The sequence below is a fragment of the Peromyscus californicus genome, unplaced genomic scaffold, assembly GCF_007827085.1.
Source record: "Peromyscus californicus insignis strain IS unplaced genomic scaffold, ASM782708v3 Scaffold_9__1_contigs__length_137607984, whole genome shotgun sequence".
Taxonomy (NCBI): domain Eukaryota; kingdom Metazoa; phylum Chordata; class Mammalia; order Rodentia; family Cricetidae; genus Peromyscus; species Peromyscus californicus.
In genome coordinates this window covers 112,460,432-112,484,465 of record NW_026294617.1, presented here as the reverse complement: position 1 = coordinate 112,484,465, position 24,034 = coordinate 112,460,432, and the positions used below count along the sequence as shown (strand labels likewise).

Genomic DNA, 24,034 nt, shown 5'->3' with positions numbered 1-24,034 from the left:
TGTAGAAGGAATTGCAAAAGTAAATACTAATTCAGAAATTGGGGAACATTACAAAATATTTCAATCTGTTAAAGGAAAAATCCACTTTAAAATCAAAATGATTTTGTTCTCATTAATACCAAAAACTTAGGTAAAATAACAAAGAGACTAGTTGTGACCACATTAAGCAAACAAACTGAAAAAAAAGCTATGCATGATTTCTTCATTATGTAAGTTGTCAGTAACCTTATACTATTTCTTAAATTATTTTTTGTTTTATATTTTGACATGTAGAAAAATGCAGTGTGGGGCCGGGGAAATGGCTTAGAAAGTAAAGTATTTGACCCACAAACATGAGGACCTGGATTTGAGTCCAAACACTCATCTAAGCAGCGGGATGGGCAGGCACATGCCTGAAATCTAGCCAATCAGTAAGCTCCAGGTTCAGTGAAAGACTGTCTCAAAGAGTAGGGAGGAAAGAGATGAGTGAGAACATCAACCTCTAGCCGCCACATGCATGCACATCCCCTGAACACGTACACACATACACACACAAAGGAAAAAGGACAGTATAAACACTCCATACACAGAAAAGTATATTAACTTTTAAGTTCCATTTTCAAAACCTTCAAAAAACACTTGTAGTTATCTTCCAGATAAAGAACTTCCATGTTTTTGTTTTGTTTTATAAGTTTTATTGTGTGTATATATGTATGTGTGTGTGTGTGTATATATATATATATATATATATATATATATATATATATATATATATATATAATTGTGTGTGTGTTTAAGGTATATGGCATGGTGTTGTAGGATAGTTATTGATGGTAAAAGGTTACTATTGAAGTGAATTAACAGAGCCATCATTTTGAATTATCTATCTCCCCTTGGTTTTGTCCATCAGAAAATTTTGTTACCCAGAATCCTCATGTCTTCACATTGTCCTCTGGTCTTCAGACTTGTTCTCCAGACAGACAGACTACTTTCTGTGCTCTTATATTTTTACATTTTCCCCTCACACCAAGAATTTTTTTAGTTCTTTAGTGAAGTAGAAAAAGGATTGGTGAGATGGGTAAAGTGTTTGCTGTACAAGCATAAGGATCTAAGTTCGAATCCCCAGCACCACACAAAGCTGGGTTGTTCTACAGCACACAACTGTAGAACATTCCAGGGCTCCTATGACAAGATGAGAGGTGAAAACAGAATCCCCAGAAGCTCTTGGACCAGACAGCTTGTCACATACAGTGGTGAACGATGTAAAAACCCTCTCAGGTAAGATGGATGGTAAGGACTGACACCCAAGGTTGTCCTCTGTGTTAGGTAGTTCTATGTCAACTTGACTCAAGCTACAGTTATCAGAGAGGAGGGAGCCTCGGTTAAGAAGATGCCTCCATAAGGTAGGAGGCTGTAGGACATTTTCTTAACTAGTGATGAATGGGGGAGGGCCCAGACCACAGTGGGTGGTGCCATCCCTAGGCTGGTGGTCCTGGGTGCTGTAAGAAAGCAGGCTGAGCAAGCCATAGAGAGTAAGCCAGTAAGCAGCACTCCTCTGTGACCTTTGCACCAGCTCCTGCCTCCAGGTTCCTGGCCTGTTTGAGGTCTGGTGCTGACTTCCTTCAGTGATGAACAGTGATGTGAAAATGTAATTCAAATAAACTCTTTCCTCTCCATATTGTTCTTGGTCATGGTGTTTTGCCACAGCAATAAAAACCCTAACTAAGACATCCTCTCACTTCCACAGGCATGTGGCATGATGTGAGCCTACACATACACATGAGCACAACCCCCCCAACACACACACACACACACACACACACACACACACACACACACACACACATCATACATACAAAAGAAGTTTTTTTCAAGTAAAATACCTTAGCATAAAAAGTAAATGTAGGCCCTTATCCCTTAAAACCATGCTCAAAATTATTTAATGTATTCTTTGAAAAGCAACAACAAGCTGGATTTAAATTTTTTGAGACTAATTGGTTCAAATATCAACTTGTTGCTTTCTTTTTTTTCTCCAGAGAAAACATATAGTAATAGTTTTGTAAGAAGTGAATAGGATGCCTTTAACAGTCTCAGACCAGCTAGCTGTAAAACCGTATCTCAAGAGGGAGAACAAATGATTGAAAACAATCTTGTCTATCCTGAAATCTCCATCATGCTATCATTCTGCATTAGCCTCGGCTCCTTCTGCCCAGAGTGAAAGAAACAGATGTGAGGAACTTTGAACTTGGAGCTTAGTGGCATTGCAGAGAGGTGGGGGAAGGATGGGCAAAGAAGCCACCACTCACAGTTCGGAAGTAACTTTATCCTGGAATGAGTCAGCTGGGATCCAGTTTGAGCCTTTCAAAAATATAGGAAGTCCATTAATTTTGAAGTAGAAACTCCGGCCAGAAGACCCTTCTATGGGCTCTTCTATAAGTTGCACTGTCCTGAAATAAACCTGCCGTGAAAAGAAATAAATATTGAATGTCAACTTAGAAGTGTAAGCAAACTGGTTCTTTAAAAAGGAAAGTGCGGGGTTGGGAAGATGGCTCACAAGCACAAGGACCCGAGTTCAGATCCCCAGCACCCAGCTAAACATGACTACACACTCCTATAGGCCCCACCTAGAATTGAAGTAAAACTGAGACAGCATTTGCCTCCGTCCCTCTCACTACCTGGAAAGATAGCGGTACTTTCCAGAGACATGTGATGTATAATGACATCATCAACAGCAGATAATAGACTCAGTTTGCGTGTTCTGAATGATCTACTTCTAAAGTAGAGGCTGGAAGAACTAAAAAGTATTTTTGTTGTTATTGTTGGTGGTGGTTTCTTGTTTATTTGTCTGGTTGATTTGGTTGGTTGATTGGTTTTTCAAGACAGGGTCTCACTATGTAGCTCTGGCTCGCCTGGAATTCACTCTTGTAGACCAGGCTGGCCCCAAATTCACAGAGAGTGACTCAAACTCACAAAGAGCCACTAACCTGTGCCCCTTAATGCTGGGATTAAAGGTATGCTCCACCATTCTTGGCTGAAAAAGTAGAATTTTAATAGACTAGTTTAGGCGGGGCCTGGGGGCATGCACCTTATTCCTTGTGCTCTGGAGGCAGAGGCAGGCAGATCTCTGTGAGTTTGAAGCCAGCCTGGTGAATTCTAGCCCAGGCAGAGCTACACAGTGAAAACTTATTTCATAAAGAAATAAAAATAAAAGATTAATTTATAGGCTGGGAATGGACTGTACACTATAATCTGCTTTCAGGAGGGAGAGATAGGAGGAAAAATGTTCAAGACTAGCCTGGAATATATAGTGAGACCCTGTGTCAAAAAACAAAACAAAACAAAAGACTCAGTTTGTTCTCTACAGTTTTCCTGAGAACCTACGAGCTTGTCATTGGCCATCTACTCTGAACACTGTAACCTCACAACTGTTCAATACATCCTTACTTTGAACCCTAATGTCTTCCCAGCAACCTACCCAAAAACATAAAGCTAAGTTATATTCATTAATTTGATTCACAGTGATACCTGATATTTTAAATTTAAATTAATTTTTAATCATAATCAAATTTGCTTTAGAGTTAAGTAATATTTTAGTTCATTGTAAAAGGACATTTATAAAAAAATTTTCCTACTCTAAGGATGAATTGCAAAAATGTGATTGGAAGACTTAAATTCTCAGGCTCTGGATGTGGCGCCACTGAAAGCCTGCCTGCCTAGTGTGCAGAAGCCCTGGGTTGGATTCCTGTGTCTCATAAAGCTAGGTGTGGTGGCGCACATCTATGATTCCAGAACTCAGGCGCTGGAAGCAGTGGGAACAACAGTTATAGGTCACCCTAATCTGTGCACCAAGTTTGAAACCAGACTGGGCTACAAGCAACTTATTCTAAAGAAAGGAACACTTCAATTCTCAATCTACAGCTGCATAGCCTACACCTAAAAATGCTGAAACTTAAAAATGACAAATAAGAGGCACCGGGTATAACTATAAATAAGAAATGGAATTTTGATAAAAAGGCATCTTTCCCTTGATTTTTCAGGAGTCAATAATTTATTATACCTAATGCAAATGTAACATCTTTTAAAAAATATTTATGGGGTATTCTTCCTTTGGGTGCTCTTTCTCAGTTTTCCTTTATAAATCTACTTTCAGTATAAATAAGTAGGTAGATACTTTCACTATAAATAAGTAAGTAGATAGACAGGTAGGTAGATAGGTAGGTAGGGAGATAGATAGATAGATAGACAGACAGACAGACAGACAGACAGATAGATAGATAGATAGATAGATAAACAGACAGACAGACAGAATGTTTGTAGGGGCTAGGGAGATGGCTCAGTGGGTTATGTGCTTGTCATGAAGATCTGAACTTGGAGGATCCCCAGCATCTATGTCAAGAAAATCAGTATGGCAGTGCACCCCTGTAATCCCAGCATGTGTCTATAATCCTAGCACTGGGAAAGCAGAGACAGAAGGATCCCTAGGACTGACTGGCCAGCTAATTTTGACAAATCATTGAGCTCTAGGTTTAGCGAGAGACTTAGTCTGAAAGAGATCGATAGAGCAAGACTTCATACATCACACACGCACAAAAATATTATGGTACAGTTGTGTTGTTCTATGACCAATTATTCATGGTATAAAGAAAAAGAAATCAAATATTTTAAACATAGACATAATAAGCCCTTTAAAAGTCAAGGATTGATGAACCAAGAATGCATCAAAATTTTCACAGTGTGGACATGATGCACTGGCTGGAGAAGTGTATATATTAGCTGAGAAACAAGCAAGCAGTCGGTATTGCTGTATGCCTACAGGAAGAAACAATAGTGAATGGAATCTCACCACCTCCCTCTTGGCAATACACAATAACCTAGATAATTAAAAGATTTAGCTGCAAGAGACAGGATGGGTTGCAGGCTATCTGAAGGTACTTTGCTTTACAAATGGGTGACTCTCTAGGCGTTGATAGGCCTGCTATTTTGTTATATTCCCTTGTTATCAGCTTAATATATCAAGGACAATCTACTATGTAAATTTTGGGCACCAAAATATAGGAAGTATTGAACTATTCAAAGCACAAGATGATTTTTGATCCTCAGGGTAACCATGTAAATTCTGTGCTAACATCTGCACAGATGTTACAGCAGCAGAGGTAGGTGACATGGCAACTGCATTAGTAGGAGTCATGGCAGTACCTCCAAACTGGCCGAGAGTCACTGCTTCCTTCATCTTCACCCATTAACAAGAAAAGAAATGACAATCTCACATGAGAAAATCCTTGGCAAACAGAATATTTTAATTTTTATAAACCCTTGTGGTAGTTTGAAGAAGAATGGTCCCCATAGGCTCATGTATTTGAAGGCTTAGTCCCTAGTTGGTAGAACTGTTTGGGAAGGATTGGGAAGTGTGGCCTTGTTGGAGGAGGTATGTTACCGGGAGTAGACTTTGAGGTTTCAAAAGCCCATGCCAAATCTGTTCTCTCTCTGCTCCAGTGCCATGCCAGGCTGCATGCTATCCCCCATCATGATGGTCATGGACTAACATTTGAAACTGCAAGCAAGCCCCAACTAAATGCTGTAGCTGAAGTTTTCCTGGTTCTGCCCAGCTACCTCAGTCAATAGAACATGAGATTCTTAATCTCAGGGTCATGGGCTCGAGCCCCACATTGGGCGCCATTTGTTGTTGAAGTTTTTCTGTGTCCCACTGGGCCCATGGTCAGGACAAATCTCTCTCACTCACCAGTCCTGCAGCTGCTTGGACCCAAGTAAACACACAGAGGCTTATATTAATTAAAACTGCTCAGCCATTAGCTCAGGCTAACTATTGACTAGCTCTTAAATTAAATTAACCCATATTTTTTATTTATGTTTAGCTATGTGGCTTGGTACCTTTTTTCAGTTCTGTCTTCACACCTTGCTTCCTCTGTGTCTGGCTGGCAACTCCTGACTCTTCCCAGAATTCTCTTCTCTGCCTGTCCCGCCTATACTTTCTGCCTGGCTACTGGCCAATCAGCATTTTATTTATTAACCAATCGGAGCAACACATTCACAGCATACAGAGCGATATCCACTTTCTTTTATAAGTTGCATTGTCATGATTTCTCTTCCCAACAAAAGAAACGTAGCTAAGATAACCCCCAAAGCTGAGTACATGTAATCATTTCAATATTCATAAGACAAAATGGAAAATACCCATAGAGCATCAAGTTGATAATGTCTTAAGGGGAGAGGAGCTAAGTCAACCACCATTTGAGCTGTGAGCTGAGTCAGCCATTTTGCTCAGGAAGTACCATGTTTATTTACATGAACAGTTGACCAACAACCACAGTTGTTGGACTTGAGGACATTTTCTTGAAAGTGAATTAAATATTCACTGACAGTATTTAAGGCCAATAATAAAATTCAAGAAAAATAAAAACAAGGCTTAAGAAAACTTGTGCCCACCACATTGAGCTTGAACGCATTCAGTATTTGAAAAACATCTCAGATGACGTCAGTAGAAACACCAAGAATGTGAATGTGTACCACAGGTTGAAATATTTCAACACTGAAAAGATTCATAACCCTCCAGAAAGCAGTATTTTTCAAATAGCCCATGCAGTGTATTACAGTATCACACATGGGAGACTCTGTTATAAGCAAAGGGCAGGGTTCTAAAGAATGCATTGAAACATCTTGAATTCACAGTCCAACTAACTTTAAGAAACTAACTCTTGTTGGTTTTACTTTTTTAAATAGCTGCCTTTAAAATTTTTAATTATGTGTCTGGTGGGGAGCGGTATCTGTAAATGAGTACAAGTGCCCATAGAGGCCAGATGAGATCATGAGATCCCCTGGAGCCATCGATAGGGTGCTAGAAACCAAGCCAGGGTCTCGTCTCCCATCCCCAGAAACGAGCACTTACTAAACCTTAGTGTAATATGAAGAATATCTACAATTATCTGAAAAGACTACTAACATCCTCTCTTCCTTTCCAGCTAAATATAAATGATATATACGGTGCATATTATCCCTGTGAGGTCAGAATTTCCTCACATGTTCTGAAGCAACACTGCAAATTGACTGTACATAGATGTAATGACAGCCTCATTCTCCTCATTAGAATATTAAAGAGATTTGCAAACATGAAAAAAACATATTATTATTCACCCCCAATTTTTTATTTCCTAACTATGCTTTTTTTTTTTTTTAAATTGGGAAAGCTTCCCATTAATGAAATTTTATTCCACTTGACATCAGATGTATAAAACAGGATATTTGCCATTCAAGACAGGAGAAAGAGAAAATGGCACCTTGATATAGTGACAAGTCTCACCGGGCTTTGTCAGAATTTAAAGCATACCCCCCTAGGAAAGCTACTATGCATAAAGCCAAGCAAGGTATAAAACAACATTTTAGCAAGCAGTATTGTGTATAGAGGCAACGAGAGAATGCAGTTTGAATGGCATTAAAGGAATGATTACATTACATACAGTATGAAATGCACACTATGGAATGCAATACAGGCATTGAAAGGACTGTCGAAAGGAATATTGTTGAGAAAAACGAACCTATATAAAAATATCTCCTTAGAAACATATGCATGATTACATTTGTACAGGACATTGAGATTGAGGGGCAAATTCTTTTTAAAAGTTAACTTTAATTTTAAACATCCTATTTTCCAAGCCAATTGAGAACAAATAAATAATTACACAAGAAAACTGGGTTTCAGACTTGAAAGTCCATAGCTCAAGAGACAGTGGTGAAGGGCATCAACCACCTGAAGTAGAAACCGGAAGGACAGATGGACGGACAAGCTGGGAGATCTGCAGTCCAAACCAGAGCGAGGCAGAGGACTTTGCAGGACAACTTAGGGTAGGTCGGAACCCATAAAGTGAAGGAAGTATATGAACAAAAAGGCTACAGTTATATACATTAGTTGGATCCCACTATACTAAAAGCAGTTTTTAAAATATTCCTACGTGTTTCAGACAACTTCTGTTATCCTAGAGTCAGAATCGACCACATTCAAATGAGGTAAGCTTTGAAAGTAAAAACGTCAACCTTTATTGAAGAGCAAGTAAACACTGTATACTATGTACACGTGGCACATGGTGCCAATTTGCAGATGTAGTAGTCCACTTGAGTTATGCCTTTGTCACGGCCTTGGACAAATTTTGAACTAGTGTACAATTCACCTGTGCCAGAGTGCTGATCTTAGCATGCTTGGATGCTGCATACTTATTCTTGATAGTCATGTGCTTTGTAAGGCCACGGTTCACCATGACGACATTCTTAGCCAGGTGCTGCATAACAGGCAGAAGGGATTCCTCAGTGTAGGATAGGTAGTGCTGAAGAGTTGGTGTCCATTCACCATTGTCGAGAATTTTCAGTGCTAAGCAGAAAGCTCCAGCTGCAACTTGCGAAGAAGCAAAGTGCACCATGTCGTAGTCCAGCATAGTGAGCTCCATGAGGTATTTGGCCAAAGTATGCTGTTCAACGTCAACCTCTCCAATTTTAGACGCTCTACGGAGGAAGTGCAGAGGCAGAGGGCGACCCAAACTGAAGTTTAGAACTCTAAGAATCTTCATTTCCATCTGTCTGATTTGGTGCTTAGTGTAAGTATTGTTAGTCACAAAAGCGAAGTCACCTATTTCTGGAGGGTACATTTCTTCATATTTGCTGGCAATAAACATGGCAGTCACACCAACCAGCTGCAGCATCTTCTTGGGTACACAATTATCCTGCATGAAGCAGTCAATAATGGAGACAGTCATGTACATGGTCTCCTGCAGCAGCCTAAACTTCATCTGAACCTGTATCAGCCAGTCAATTAGGATGGCTCTCATGTTTCCAGTGATTTCACGGCCCATCAGGTATTTTGGTCTGACTGACTGTTCTTCCTCCAGTTGTCTGAGATAGGCATATATGTCTTTCACATATTCACTGCAGAGGTTTGGATCCGCTCCATCATCTGCATCCACATCACTCACGGCAAGGATTACATCAGAGAAAGCCTGACACAGATATTCTTCTGCAGGGGCACATCCAGATGTTTCCATTGGGCTTGGAGAGGGGTTATCAACCAAAATAGGTTCAGGAGAAAGCTTTCCTTCCATAACAGGTTCAGGCTCGGGCTCGGGCTCAGGCTCGGCAAGTTCCACTTCTGGCTCACTCACAGGCACCTTCTCCAGAAGTTTTGGTGGGATTTTAGCTGAAACCTTTCCAGTAACTGAAGTTTTTAGTTCCTTTTTCAGAGGCACTCTTGCCTGTACCTGTTCGCTGACTTTGTTACCAATATCTCCGAGCGCAGTTCTTGGTCTCAGCCCGGGCTTGGAGGCCGCAGCAATGGCCACAGGCACACGCTTGGCGCCTGCCATGCTGACCTTGGCCTTATTTTCTGTGTTAATTTTCGTGTTCCTAGTGACCCTGAGCGCCATGGCTCCTCCCGAAGAAGAGGCTCGGCGATCAGAAGCAAAGACCCCGGCCTCCGGGTGGCCACGGGCAGACACCAACAGCCGTTCCTCCGCAGCACGCCCCTAACTATACTTTTTTCACAAAAGGAGTCAGTGTGCTAACATATCATGGACTTCCGATGGTGACTTCAAATGAGTAAGTATTTAATTCTCAGTTTCAATATTTACCATGCTAAGTATCAGAACCTATGGCCCACAGAAACATAAGCACAGCATAATGTTTAAATTTTTTGTGAGTATAAAGTAGTTCTGTGTCAAAGATAAATTTGAGAATCACTTAAGTGGGGGAAAGGAATTATTTATTTCTCACTATCTATAAATGTTACAAAGAGGATTATCTACAAAACACAAATCTTTTTGATGCTTTTTCTGTGAAAAAGCATCTCTTTCCATCTCTCAACCCCTGCAGCGCAACTGTCCAGCAAGAGTGGAAGGCAGCTTCAAAGTACCCAGGCGTCTCTGGGGGAGCCAGCTACCAGTCAGCTTGCTTCCAGCACTCTGACATCTTAGAGGCCAGTGCGCCCAGGATGAGGGTCAGTGCTCTCAGGTCCTCTTGTGTCCTTCTCTAACTCAACAGGTAGCATAAAAGCCTTCTACAACAGGTATTTTATTTCCCAGAACACAATGGCCTCTGAAAACGGCTTTTGAAAAAGATTCCTGAGCAATACACATGTGCATCCAGAGTGAGCATATCATCCACTAATGGGGCAGAAAAAAAAAATGTAAATAGCCCAACAAAGTAAAATATTACCCAAAAGTAGGGGTTTGGTTTGGTTTGGTTTTTTGGGTTTTTTTGTTTTGTTTTATTTTTGTTTTTTTGTTTTTTTGGCTACTTCATAAAGATTTCAACTCATAAAAATTGTTTTTAATTTACTTTGTTTTGTCTTTAGAGACAAAGTCTCATAAAGCCCCAAGGCAACCTTGACCTCACTAAGTAGCCAAGGCTGGCCTTCGTCTCTTCTTGATCCCCCTGCCTCAGCTTTCAAAGTGCTGGGATTACAGGTACGTCCCATCATGCCAGCTATGGTTTCCTTTTTAAAATAGAAGAGTTAGCTTCAAAAGTACAGAAGAGCTCAATGCATTCTTCCAGATGGAGTTCTGGATACTGTAACCAAAGGCTAGATGAGGTTACAGTTGATAAGTAAATACCGAACTCCTCGAATTTCTCTCTCTTGCTGATCAGACAGATCGTGAGTCACAAGCTCAGAGCCACGACTTGACTGTGTGTAATCAGATACTTATGAAGTTGTCCATAATTTTCTTCCTAACAACAACATTGTTTGTTCCTAAACTTTGGCAAACCTGTGCTGTCTAAATTCATTTCAGATCAACTACTATGCACTTTAGAGATAAAGACCATGTTATGTGCACCAAAAATGATCACTTACACAAAAGTGAGAAAAAAAAAAATGCCTGCTTTCCACAAATAGCTCCGGCCTGTAGAAATGACAGGTGGCTTCTCTTCACTGCACCCTTGTTAACAGTAGGTGGACACTCTCCACTGCACCCTTGTTAACAGTAGGTGGACACTCTCCACTGCACCCTTGTTAACAGTAGGTGGACACTCTCCACTGCACCCTTGTTAACAGTAGGTAGACACTCTCCACTGTACCCTTGTTAACAGTAGGTGGACACTCTCCACTGCACCCTTGTTAACAGCAGGTGGACACTCTCCACTGCACCCTTGTTAACAGTAGGTGGCCACTCTTCACTGTTAAATGGCACAAACAGAAGTTACCAGGCTGGCATTTGCACAGCGCAGAGTTTATCTGATCAATTTTTAGTCAGATGTGTATCTTGTGTATCTGACGCCAAACAACCATTTTAGACACCTCTCTTTTCTATGTGGGTTCTATTACAACCAAGCAAAGCTGGGTTTGGTTGTAAATACTATGGGGGACATTCATCACTCAAACCAGCACAGGAGGAGAGGGTTAATTTGGGCTTGTGCTTTCAGGGAGCTTTCAGTCCGCTGTGGTGGGAGAGGCCTGACAGAAAAGCTCAGTCTTTGGTGGCAGGCACCTGTGGCAGAGACTGTTCACTTGGTGGCTGGCCAAGAATCAGAGAGTGTCTGGAACCAGGGCTGCTCTAACCTTCAAAGGCCTGCTCCTACTAACTTCCTTCCACCAGATAGGCCCTGCCTCCCAGAGTGCACAGCCTCCCAAAAGAGCATTACCAGATGGAGAGCAAGTGTTTAAAACATGAGCCTGTGATGCGGGATATTGGATTACACCGGGACACCGGAGACTGTTAATAAAGTTAACCTTGAATCAGGGGGTGGAGCCAGTGACTAGCTGACCAGAATTAGCCATAGAGAAGCCAGGAATATGGATGGAGAAGACACAGGAAGGAGTAGGGAGGGACTTAGAGATTGTACACTCTCTTCCATCAGGGAAGTGTGGAGAGGTCAGCTGGTCTCTCATCTGCCGCTTCTTTGATCTATCAGTTTTTCACACCCCAATATCTGATTCCTGAGTCTTTCCTGGTAATAGAACAACTTAAATAAACATAGCAAGCTAGAGGATGCTTGATGCAAACCACAGTATTGGTCCTTGGCTATATACAAAGAATATACCCAGGTTTGCCAATCAATCTTGTTACAGCCAACAGAAAAACTCCTTTGGTTAGTCTTAACTTAGAGATGTTCTATCAAGTGAAGTCAAAGAGATGTAAATACCTTGGAAAGGATTAAATACAATGGTAAGTTTGGCAAAGATTCCCAGCTTTTGTTTCTTTTTGATCCGTTCCAACTACTCTGAAATTAAATAAATTCTTCTCAAGTGTTTCTTCCACAAATTTAGAGAAGTGCTGAGCAGGAGCAAATGTTTTCTGGCCACTGATTCTGAGCAGGGGTCTAGCTCCCGCTGAAAGAGCCAGGGCACTCTGCAATCCTATCTGGACCTTCCAGAGCAAAGCTACACTGTTTGTTACTCCTCAGTACACCCTTCCCCACAGCCGACTCTTTTCTCTTATGAACATCTATTTCCTTACGTTTTGTTGTTTCATAGTAAGTTGTTTCCACCAAATTTCCTGTGCGCTTATTTTCAAAGTGGCTTAAACCTCAATGTTGCCCTGTATGTCATTTAAGACAGTGTCTGGTGATTGCCAAATATACCGTATCTGGTGGCCCTCACCTGAAACTACAAGAAGAAAAAGATAATTCCAAAGAGAATAATTCATGCAGACCAGTACAAAATCTGAGCTGAACTGCAATGTCTACTTTTTGGGTTTGGTTTTGTTTTATTAGAGTACTTCCATGTCAAAGTTTAGATTAAGTTTGGGGCTATATCCCTCTTCTGCCCCAGGTTCACAGTAAACATTTTCACTTAGGATAGAACTTCTAGACTTTATAGAACCTTTTCCATCATGAGGCAAAAAAAAAAAAAGAATGTGCCAGATCCAATTCTCTAAACACATTATTCAAAAGAAGGAAGCATTTCCAAAGTTCTGAAAATGTCACATTTGAAGACATGCTCCCAAAAAGAACAAGGTCCATGAGGTTCACAGAATGAGCTTCAGGCAGCAGAGGTCAGTTTGGAAGTTGATTCCTTTGACTTCTGCATAATTTCCACAGTGATTGTTGGTATGCTAGCATTTTTATCTTAGACAATGGCAGGGAATTAAGAAACATGGATGTAGTTGCTTGAATATATCTTGTCTCTGCCTCCACTTCATTAGGATTACAGGCATGCATCACTGTACCCAGCTTTCATGCGGTGCATGCTGGCGATCAGGTCCTCGCCTGTCAGTGGTGGTGCACGCCTTATTTAATTCCAGCACTCGGGAGGCAGAGGCAGGTGGATCTCTGAGTTCGAGGCCAGCCTGGTTACAGAGTGAGTTCCAGGACAGCCAGGGAAACCCAGAGAAGCAAACAAACAAAAACCACTCAGGTCCTCATGCTTGCCTGGCAAGCACTTTACCAGGGGAGCCATCTCCGTAGTCCCTTCACTTATTCCTAACTAAGTGCAAGAACATGTCAAGAAGGCAACAACTAGGTACACAAATTGTGTTCAAAGCAAACTCAAGCAGACGAACTTGCTTTAGAAAGAGCTATATGGGGCTGGAGAGATGGTTCAGCAGTTAAGAGCACTTGTTGCTCTTGTAGAGGACCCAGGTTTGATTCCTAGCACCCACATGGTGGCTCACAACCAACCATAACTCCAGATCCAGGGGCTCTGATGTCCCCCTTTGACCTTCTCCAGCACACACATAAATGCAGGCCAAACACTCACAAATAAAATAAATGAATAAATCTAATTTTAAAACTATATGAAACCAGGGATACCATTCAACAGAAGTTCTCTGAAGAAACGTCCATGTCTATCATAATATTTACCAAATGATCAATAATAAGAATGTGCCAGATCTGCCAGGCAGTGGTGGCGCACGCCTTTAATCCCAGCACTCGGGAGGCAGAGCCAGGCGGATCTCTGTGAGTTCAAGGCCAGCCTGGTCTACAAATCGAGTTCCAGGAAAGGCACAAAGCTACACAGAGAAACCCTGTCTCAAAACACCAAAAAAGAATGTGCCAGATCCAATTCTCTATATACATTATCAGAATTCAAGAGTGAACACCCCATGTGAAAAACTTAGGCCAACAACAGATGTGGGAGAAACAGTATTTTATCACTAGCATTTTCTAGAACTCCCAAAATAATAATTAAAATTTGATAGCAAAGCAAAACAGGGCAATCTACACCCACTTACTACATGTACTTGGGTAAACAGCTCTCATAGCTCCCTGAGGAAGCCACTGACAGTGGCCTTTTGTAAATCTGTAACTAAGCTTTTGACAGGGAGAAGGATGAAGGAAGGTGGACTGGCTTAAACATTATGTCCCCAAAATTCAGGTCTACCCCAAACCACAAAAATGTGACCTTATTTGGAAATAATGCTTTAAAGATATCAATCATTGAGTTCGAATGAGGTCACACCAAGCTCTAGCCCAACGGATGGCATCTGTTTAAAGAAGGTAGGCATGGTGACTCATGCCTGTGACCCCAGCATTTGGGAGGCAGAGACAGGGAAAAATGATGTAAAGTTTCAGAAGGTGGAAGGGTGGGCTATGTGGTGAAGGAGACAGAAGCTGGAGTCTGGCATCTACAAGGCAAGGAAAGGGCAGGGTTGCTGCCAGCAAGGAGGAAGAGGCAAGGAAGGGCCTTGCACAGGTCTGTAGGGCAGCCTGGCTTTAGATGCACGTGGTCTGCACTTCAGAGTCTGCTGCTGAGAGAGAACACACTCTCACTGTTTCCAGCAACCCACTTGGTTCGAATTTGCTCCGACACCACTGGGGAAATTAACCCAGACATAAACACTGCACAGCCTCAGGGAACTCTCTGGATGGAAACACACTTTGATTATTCTGAATTTCACCCCTGTCTGGCTTGGAGCTAGTGAGGTCTTCAGAGAGCTCTGGGTAACACTCAGAAAGAAAAAGCAAGAACTCCATGGCTGTCATGTTCTCTTTCTGCCCTAGGAAACTGCAAAGATGGAAATGGGGATTTAAACATCAAAGAAAGGAGTGAAGTGTATTTTAAATTTAAAAACTGAGGAAATCCCCCATTGCTTTTCTAATTAGAACGGCTATTGGCAATCTTCTCCTTCTGGCTTTGGGGTATGAGATACAAGTTCTAATTGACTGCTTACATTGTTTTATCACCTTCTGACAATAATTTAACTGAATAATCTTGACATCAGAGACAATATAAATAGACTTCTGTTGCTTTCAGCAAAGTCAGTTACCTTCCATGGAGAGTGCTGGGAGATAAGATACGCTAGAGGGAGATGGCGGCTAAGTGACTTTCTATCCAAAAACGCAAACTATGATTATCATTCAAAACTGTTTTTTGGGTCAGTAAGTGAGATGTCTTAGCAGATAAAGGCTCCGACTGCACACTCCTGATGGCCCCCTTTGGCTTCCCAGGACCCACGTGGTGGAAGGAGAGAACCACCTCCACGACACTGACCCTTGACCACCAGGTAGGAGCTGAAGTAAACCGCTCCTTCTCTCCGGTGCTTCACTCACAGCGACGCAGAAGTAACTAGCACACTATAGACACCAACCACTGGGCAAACTCTGGTTCCTAGCACATCAATGCAAACACTGATTTGCTCAGAGGCCCACATGTGGACCATAGCCTAACCCACAGCGGGCCACCATTACAAACTGGTGAAGTCAGACATGTCAGCGTTAGTGGTTGCCACAGCCACTGCCTTGACGGCCATCATTGCTGGAACCCTTGCAGTTCGGTTTCCACTCTGATCAAGGCAGCCAGCGGCCTCCTCACTACCAAACCCACGGGACCCTTCAGTGTCTTTCTATCATGACATCTTTGCAGTGGCTGATGCTTGTGAGCGCGGCCTGCTCCCTGAACATTCTCCCTCTAGCTCCGCACCTCTCCACACAAACCGGGTGACTCTCTACCTCTGACCATTCCTTCTTAGTTTTCTCTACAGACTGTTCTCTTGCCACATCCTTATTTTAATTCCTCAGGGTTCAGCCCTCTTTGTGCCCTTCCTGAGGTGGTTCATCCCCTGCCAAAGCTACAATTATCTGCATTCTGCCAATTTACACATCCGTATCCCTAATCCAGTTCAAATCCTTATTTTGTTTTGTTTCGATGTTTTCTTTAGAGATGGGGTCTTACTAGATAGTCCAGGCTGGCCTCAAACTCTGACCCCTTACCTCACTCTCCCAAGTGCTAGGATTAAAGGCATGTACTACCATGCCTGGCTCGCCTCCAGAGTTCTCTATTTCTCTAGCGGACTCATCAACTGTCATGACAAGTGCTGGTTTAATGAAGTCACCTCCCAGCTGAATTATTAGTCTTATTAAGTTCTCAAAGAAATAAATGCAATGCCTTATCCCAGTTTTATCAGGAGCATAGCAGTCAAAGCACAAGAGGACCCCAAGAGGTAACTGAACGAATAAGCACCAACAATCATGATCTCCACAGAAGCCACACAGGGAGACAGTACACTCCACACCTACACAGGAATGCAGGTACAGGCCGACACATCTTCATCCCCTTCAGTGCTCAAAGGCTGACATCTTCATTCAGAGTGAACAATGGTACAACCAATATAAGCCTACATGAAAAGGAACGACGTACCACAAATACAAGCCCTACTTTTTTCTCTATAGTAAGCTTGAACAACTCATTATTTTTCACATTTTATGAAGACAACACACAATAAATCATTATGTGGAAGGATGCACTTCCCCGGCCAAGAGAATGAGAAAAGAAGTCCAAGAATCGTGCTCAAACATGCTATGCATGTGTGCACACACTCACATTCATACTGTCTCAGAAATATGTAGCACACTTAAACAAAAGAAAAATTCAAATGAACTGTATAATGGTATATCCTATGCTCAGGATGCCATCTGAGCCCAAGGAGAGGTGATGCCCATTGTGAGAGATGGCACCACAGGGCAACCTCCGTCATCTGTAGATACTTAAGGTTGATGTCAGGGGAAGGAAAACTCTAGGTATGGATTATTGTCACTGCTATTTAGATACTGTGGCTGTGATAGGCTAGATCCAAGTTACATCATTCCAACTGCCCCCATTTTAACACAAGGGTATGGCACTTACAGGGTTGAGTAAACCCATATAACTAATAAGTAAGAGCGTGCAGTTCTTTGCATTTCTAAGTGCTATACCCCAAAGTGGAAAGGAGGGATAAGTTAGAGAGTCTCAGTAGAAGCATGTGAGCTTGGAAAATGAAGATAATTGGCTAAAGAGGTAAGTATAAGTTAGTGTTGCTGTTGTTGCTCCGTGGATTAGGAGTAAGAAGAAAAAGGGTTAGGCCAGGTTCCTTCTTATCATGTGATCCTTCTAATGGTATTTACACTTTAAAATTATACATATGTGTTACTTAGATGTAAGGCAAGAGCACACTGGAGAAGACCGAGGATGTGACATACGGAGAGAGACAGTCTGAATTCCGATCCCAGCTTAAATCCCAGCACCAAGAAAGAAAGAAAACAAGGAAAAGAGTGTGAAACATGGAAGACTATGGCCAAACAAGAAATCTGATCCATTTAGGAAGCCACAGCGATACACCTTTGAATGCTATTACTCTGGGGGGTAGAACTGTAAATTTTACTAATTTCTTCTTTTCTTTCAAATCTCAGTATTGCTATTTTATTAAGACATAACTTCCTTTTCACAAAATAGTGTACTTACTTACCATGGCTGACTTTTTAATATTTAGGCTTTCATCCAGCACAAAGAGAACTGTCATGCTGTATCCAGTCTGGTTTCCATGTCCATGAGGCCACCAGGTCTCCACAGCAACCTCCTTTTAAGAAATAACTCATTCTAAGTGATATTAAACATTTTTATAAAAAATAGTACGACTCATCATGTTACATGAATTTCTCAATAATGAAGCATAAACTGTGTCCTAAAGCAGCATAAATTTCCATGCCTACTCTCTGCCAAAGTCTAGCCACAGAATAACTATTTTAAAACTTTGTACTTTTATTTGTTTGCTTATCTTGAGTCAGGGTCTCCTGAGTCCAAGTTGGCTCCAAACTCTCTGTGTAGCAGAGGAGGACCGTGAACTTCTGATCCTCCTGCCTCCACCTCCAGAATCCTAGGATTACAGTTTATGTGGTACTGGGGATCAAACTCAGGACTTCACACATACCAGGGAAGGAGTCTACCGACTGAACTATATTCCCTGCCCCTCCACTGAGAATATCTAAACAATCAGCATGTTGGGAGCATGGCGCAGATTACTAGACTAGAGCATCTCTGTGTTCAAGAAACAGCTGTTCCCGGCCCTACCGCTCCAAAGCGTGTTTACTCTACAGTCTCAACACCTAGAATTGGACTTAGAAGCTGACTCTTCAACGCCCAGGACTGAAGCTCTTGTTTCTTCCAAGTTGTTGTTACTCTGCTCTGTCTTCGCCTGTTCACAATCATCAACCAGATTAATAGGAAAAAAAAAAAAAACCAGAAGCTAAAACCTACCCCATCTAAACATGAACAAACCTTGAGTCCAAGTTTAGAGTGCTACAGGGGGAATAAACACCAATATTCAAAGCCAATGAAAATGAATGGAAAAGAACCACCACACTGAAACCAGAAATGTAAATTAAGGTTGTAACTGACTTCTTAGAATAAAAAATGACAAATTAATCACATATTTTTCTATTATATTAATCTTACATGTGAGAAACCATTCATTAGTTAACTTATAGAATATATGAGAAGTTAAAAATAAAGGCAAAAATGCTATGCGTGGTGATATACACCTGTACACCTGGAATCTCATCACTTAAGAGTTCCAAAGGCCAGAGGATGACTTCAAATTGGAGAGCAGTCTGAGCTACACATTGGGCTTTAGGCCAGCCTGGGCTACGATGCAAGACCCTATGTCAAACAAACAAACAAGAAAAGAAGCCAGCCTGGACTGCTTAGTGAGTTCCACTTTGTACCACAGTGTGCAATCTTGTCTCCAAAGAAAAAAATTCTAAATAAATGAAACTCCTAAAAATGAAAAAGTAGTAAGAAAATGATTAGAAAATACAAGGAGAAAGTAAATGCCCACCCCACTCTGCCATTTCCTCCCTTGGACAGCAAGGGCATTCATCCAGCATTTCCCCGGAAGTGACATCACTCACCTTGCTAATTTTCACCAGGAGTTTAACAACCCTTTGCCTCTGTTGGAGTTTAATGTTGTATTTCTGCTGTATTTTCAGTTTAGGGATGGCTACAGTCACCTCACCAACAACTGGCTTGGAGCTGACAACGTCAAAAGAAGCCTCGATTTCAATATTCCACTCTTGAGAAGTGTTATCTACAGCACAAAAGAAGAAAAGGACTCGTGCTAAGCACCAACCCTGTGTGCGACTGGACTCACTGGAAATAAGACAGGAGCAGCGGCCATGCAGTGAGTGCTCCACTGTGGCTATGCAGTGAGTGAGTGCTCCACTGTGGCTATGCAGTGAGTGAGTGCTCCACTGTGGCTATGCAGTGAGTGAGTGCTCCACTGTGGCCATGCAGTGAGTGCTCCACTGTGGCCATGCAGTGAGTGCTCCACTGTGGCCATGCAGTGAGTGCTCCACTGTGGCCGTGCAGTGAGTGCTCCACTGTGGCCATGCAGTGAGTGCTCCACTGTGGCCGTGCAGTGAGTGCTCCACTGTGGCTGTGCAGTGAGTGCTCCACTAGGGCTATGCAGTGAGTGCTCCACTAGGGCTAAGCAGTGAGGGCTCCACTGTGGCCATGCAGTAAGTGCTCCACTAGGGCTATGCAGTGAGTGCTCCACTAGGGCTAAGCAGTGAGTGCTCCACTGTGGCTGTGCAGTGAGTGCTCCACTGTGGCTATGCAGTGAATGCTCCACTGTGGCTATGCAGTGAGTGCTCCACTGTGGCTATGCAGTGAGTGCTCCACTGCGGCTATGCAGTGAGTGCTCCACTAGGGCTAAGCAGTGAGTGCTCCACTGTGGCTGTGCAGTGAGTGCTCCACTACGCTGCCACAGAAGAAAGCTAAGAGGAAACGTTCTTTTAATCTGCAGAGTGGAATCCTTTGTTCTATACAACCAGAACTGTGCATTTTATACAGACTTAGAGTAGCACAGGGAAAATTAAGCAACTGGAGTTCACAAAACCTTAAACAAGCAGTAATTTTATGATATTATCAGAATAGCGTATAATCCTTTCTAGTCATCATATGCAGTGGGACCTAGACATAGGAGGCTCATCTCTTCCAGAATCTAAAAGTTACCAGTTCCTAAATAAACCTTCGATCCTCAGCTCTCTTGTATGCAAGATACTTTTGAAAGTATTACTGGGAGGCAAGAACAGAAGAAAAGGGCTGCAGGTACCCCAGAATCCTGTCCTTCTCAGCCCAGCTAAGTCTGATGTCCTCTCCCTCACTCCCACACTCTAGGCCCAGACAAGAACTGAACTCTTAAGGGAACCCGTGGGTAGGCAAGGCTGGCCTACCCTGTCTGTGAGGCTCTCCTTGGCCTGCAGCCTCCATCCTCACACCCTGTGTCCAGGCAGAAGAAATTGCAACTTCTTTTGGTCCTGTGATCTCGACCCAGAAGACAATCCAGAGGACAGCAAAGACTGTGGTTCTAAACAATGACTCATTTCAGGGGTTTCCCAGGGCCAGCTCATGCACTCATGCAGGTTCTTGAAAGGAAGGAAGGAAAAGAGCAAAAGGAAAGAAATGGGAGGGGAAGGGAGGGGAGGGGAGACAAGGGGAGGGGAGGGAACAGAAGGGAAAGGTGGATGAGGTTTGTCTGGCCTGGACAGGAATCCATAGTAATGCCAAGCAGACATACCCCCATTCATTAAGGCTTCTCTAGCACGTGTGCAACACATTTGACTGAAAATCTCTAAAGAAAGCCTGAGGGTATGACTAAGTAGGAGAGTGCTTGCCTAGTGCATGTGAAGTCTTGGGTTTCATCTCCAGCCTAAGACAGTAAAGACTTCTCCATTGGTGAATTTCTTCACCCTCTGCGATTTGCTTCTTGAGTGCTGGGATTAAAGGCAGTGACCAGCCCACACCTTTAATCCCAGCATTTAGGAGGCAGAGGCAGTTGGATCTCTGTAAGTTTGAGGCCAGTCTGGTCTACAGAGTGAGTTCAAAGACAGCCAGGGCTACACAGAGAAACCCTGTCTCAAACAAACAAACAAACAAACAAACAACAATTCTCCAAAGAATTCCAGCTTTTCTATTATAACAGACTCCACTTCTTTATCTGGATGTGGCTGACAAAAGAAAAGGGGGAGAGGAGGGTTGGCTCAGCAGGTCAAGGCCACTGCCACACAACCTGAGGATCTGAGTTCCAGCCCCAGGCCCCACATGGTAGAAGGAGAGAATCGATTGACTCACGCATGCACACAAGCACACGAGTGTGCACACACATACATGAAATGAATAAATAAAATGTAATGTTTTCAAAAGGAAAGAAGCCTCTTTACTCAGCTGTCTAGAAGAAAAAAAAAAACAGTGTAAAAGAGAAATGGAGAACTGGGCATGGTGGTGCACACATGTAATCCCAGCACTTGGGAAGTAGAGGCAGGAATTCCTGGAGTTCGAGGTCACCTTCTGCTACACAGTGGGTAAAAGAGCCTTCTGAGCTACACGACACCCTGTCTGAAAAGACGTACAAAACATAAAGGAGAGAGAAGTCAAGTTGGTTGAGCTCATTAAGTCTTGCAATATGTTCCTGGAAGACGTGCTTTCAAACTGTATCTTATGGGGCTGAAGAGATGGCTCAGAGGTTAAGATTGCTTGCTGCTCTTCTAGAGGACCAGAATGATATTCCCAGCATACATGTCAGACAGTTCACAACTAACTGTAACTCCAGCTCCAGGAGATCCTACGCCCTCTCCTGGCCTTCGTGGGTACTTGCATTCCGGGCACATACCCACATACAGACACATACAATAAATACTTAAAAAAATGCCATACCCTAAGCCTTGCTTTAGCTTGTGCCTACACTAATAAAGTCTCAGGCATCGATGTCTCCATCCACCATATGGTATCTGGCTTCAAGAGAAACTGAGTTTTTCCACAACTCTTACAAGGTGGAAATGAGACGTCTGATTTGAGAACAAAAGGAAAGAACCATGGGACATTAGAGGCAGAAGGACCTTGGATGTCTCCTAGCCACTCAGGCAGTTTCTGAGACCCTACCGGTAGCCCTCCCTGATAGCCGCCAAAGCCAGCAGACAGGGAGAGGCCCTGGGTTTCCTGACTTGCTCTCACAGCTTCCCACTGCACGGCTAGGGAGGTGCCTAGCAAACAGAATGGCACTGGGGACATGAATTCGTACACGACCAATGAGGAACAGCACAAGAACTTTCCATCTTTCATAGTGCAAGTCCAAATATCAGCTATGTTCAATGTGAAACTGTTGTGAGGGAAGCCCACCAGAAACCAGCACACGGTCACTCTTAAAGATGAAAATTAAGTCTTTATTGCCAGTCAGAGGCTGACAGGAAATTTGCCCAAATCATGCAGCCCTGAGCCATATAGCCCTTTGTCTTTTATACACAAAAACCATATCCGAGTTATTACACGCAGTTAGCAGGAAACAGAACTACAGAAGCCCAAAAGCAAGGTTAGTCATTTAAGGACTGCCCTGGACCATAGACTAGGTCTTTGGTGGATTTGGTCTTTGTTCCCATTCTGGTAGGTGCTAGGACCCATAGGCTGGGTTTTAAGGTCAGAATTGTGCTTCTAACATGATGTCAGTTGTGCTAAGGTCGGGGGCCCTGTTAAAAAGCAAAGCATTTGGGACGAAGCAGAACATTGAGTCTGTATATCTCAAGGCTTAAGAGATAGATGGCTTAGCAGTTAAGAGCACCAGCTGCACTTCCAGGGAACCTGGGTTTGTTTCCCAGCATCCACTTGGTAACTAACAACCACCTGTAACTCCAGTTCCAGGGCATCCAGTACCTTCTTCTGAACTCAAGCACCTGGCACACATGTTGTACACATACATACATGCAAGCTAAACACTCACACATGTAAAATAAAAAATAACTGAATCATTTTTGTAAATGTTGTCCTGAAAATAAGAGGAGCTCGGAAGGGAGACCCCTGAATCCCATGGAGAGTATGTTGGACCCTACACTGTGATGACATGGTGCCATGCACAGTCCCTCCACTCCTCCAACACCATCTTTGTGCCCAAGCTACCTGAGAAGGGCAGGATAACAGTCCTGTGAGCATCTTGGAAAAACAAGTGAAAGACTTTTCCTGAATGATTACTGCCTGAAACTCCGGACAGGTCTACACACTCTAGCCAACATGCTTCTCTAACTCTAACAGTGTACCTGGAGAAACGTCCCAGTTAAGAATGCCAAACAGGCTGGTGAGATGGCTCAGTGGTTAAGTGTCCTGAGTGTTCTTGCAGAGGATTGAGTTTGGGTCCCAGCACTCATATCAGGTGACTCATAATTCCTCTAGTTCCAGTTCTAGGAGACTGGACACCCTCTAACTTTCAAGGGCACTTGCACATACATGATGCACATAAACTCATGCAAATACACACATATGCACTTTTTTTTAATTTTAAAAACAAAAACAGACAAGCATGGAGGCATGGGCCTTTAATCCCAGCACTCAGGAGGCAGAGGCAGGTGGATCTCTGAGTTCATGACCAGCGGTCCACATAATGAGTTCAAGGCCAGCCTGGTCTACGTGGTGAGTGAGTATCAGAAGGGCTGCCGTGATGATTCAGCGGGCAAAGTGCTCGCCACCCGGGTGTGAGGACCTGAGTTTGAATTCCCTGAATCTTGTAAAGCTGGGTACTCTAGCACACATCTGTAACCTCCAGTGAGACTGGAAGTGAAGACAGAAGACTCCTCAGCAGCTCGTGGCTAGATATCCCGACATACTCCACAGCGGTCGGAAGTAGAACGGAAGACGATGGCCGACACCCAGCGCTGTCTTCTGACCTCCAAGTCTGCGCTCCGGTGAGAGAGGGAGGAGGCCAGACAGTACCCAGGGCGTAAGGACAAACAGAAGCCAGGAGGCACGGGCTGGCCTGCAATGGGTGATCATGGCTGGTGCTAAGAGGAGGGGATTTTATCGCACTGGCAGAGAAGGCTGTTGAGAGGC

The 24,034-nt window shown here is 43.0% G+C and overlaps 2 protein-coding genes across 2 annotated transcripts in view; both read right to left on the bottom strand.

The window, feature by feature from the left end:
* The window catches only part of Manba (mannosidase beta), a 90,078-nt gene that overhangs the window by 31,089 nt on the left and 34,955 nt on the right, over window positions 1-24,034 (bottom strand). Inside the window, exons 6-8 of the mRNA XM_052730996.1 lie at window positions 19,075-19,250; window positions 17,634-17,744; window positions 2,286-2,437 (exon numbers count right to left, since the gene is read on the bottom strand). Of these exons, the coding sequence (XP_052586956.1) occupies window positions 2,286-2,437; window positions 17,634-17,744; window positions 19,075-19,250 (439 nt within the window). The remainder of the gene's footprint in view (window positions 1-2,285; window positions 2,438-17,633; window positions 17,745-19,074; window positions 19,251-24,034) is intronic.
* Window positions 7,189-9,493, bottom strand: LOC128105703 (G2/mitotic-specific cyclin-B1-like). Its single transcript, XM_052730997.1, has one exon. It carries the CDS (start codon window positions 9,399-9,401, stop codon window positions 8,109-8,111), a length of 1,293 nt encoding a protein of 430 aa, XP_052586957.1. The 5' UTR covers window positions 9,402-9,493; the 3' UTR covers window positions 7,189-8,108.

What these genes read in the sequence shown, in the direction of transcription:
- LOC128105703 (XM_052730997.1), bottom strand. Translation starts at nt 9,401, where the DNA reads ATGGCGCTCAGGGTCACTAGGAACACGAAAATTAACACAGAAAATAAG.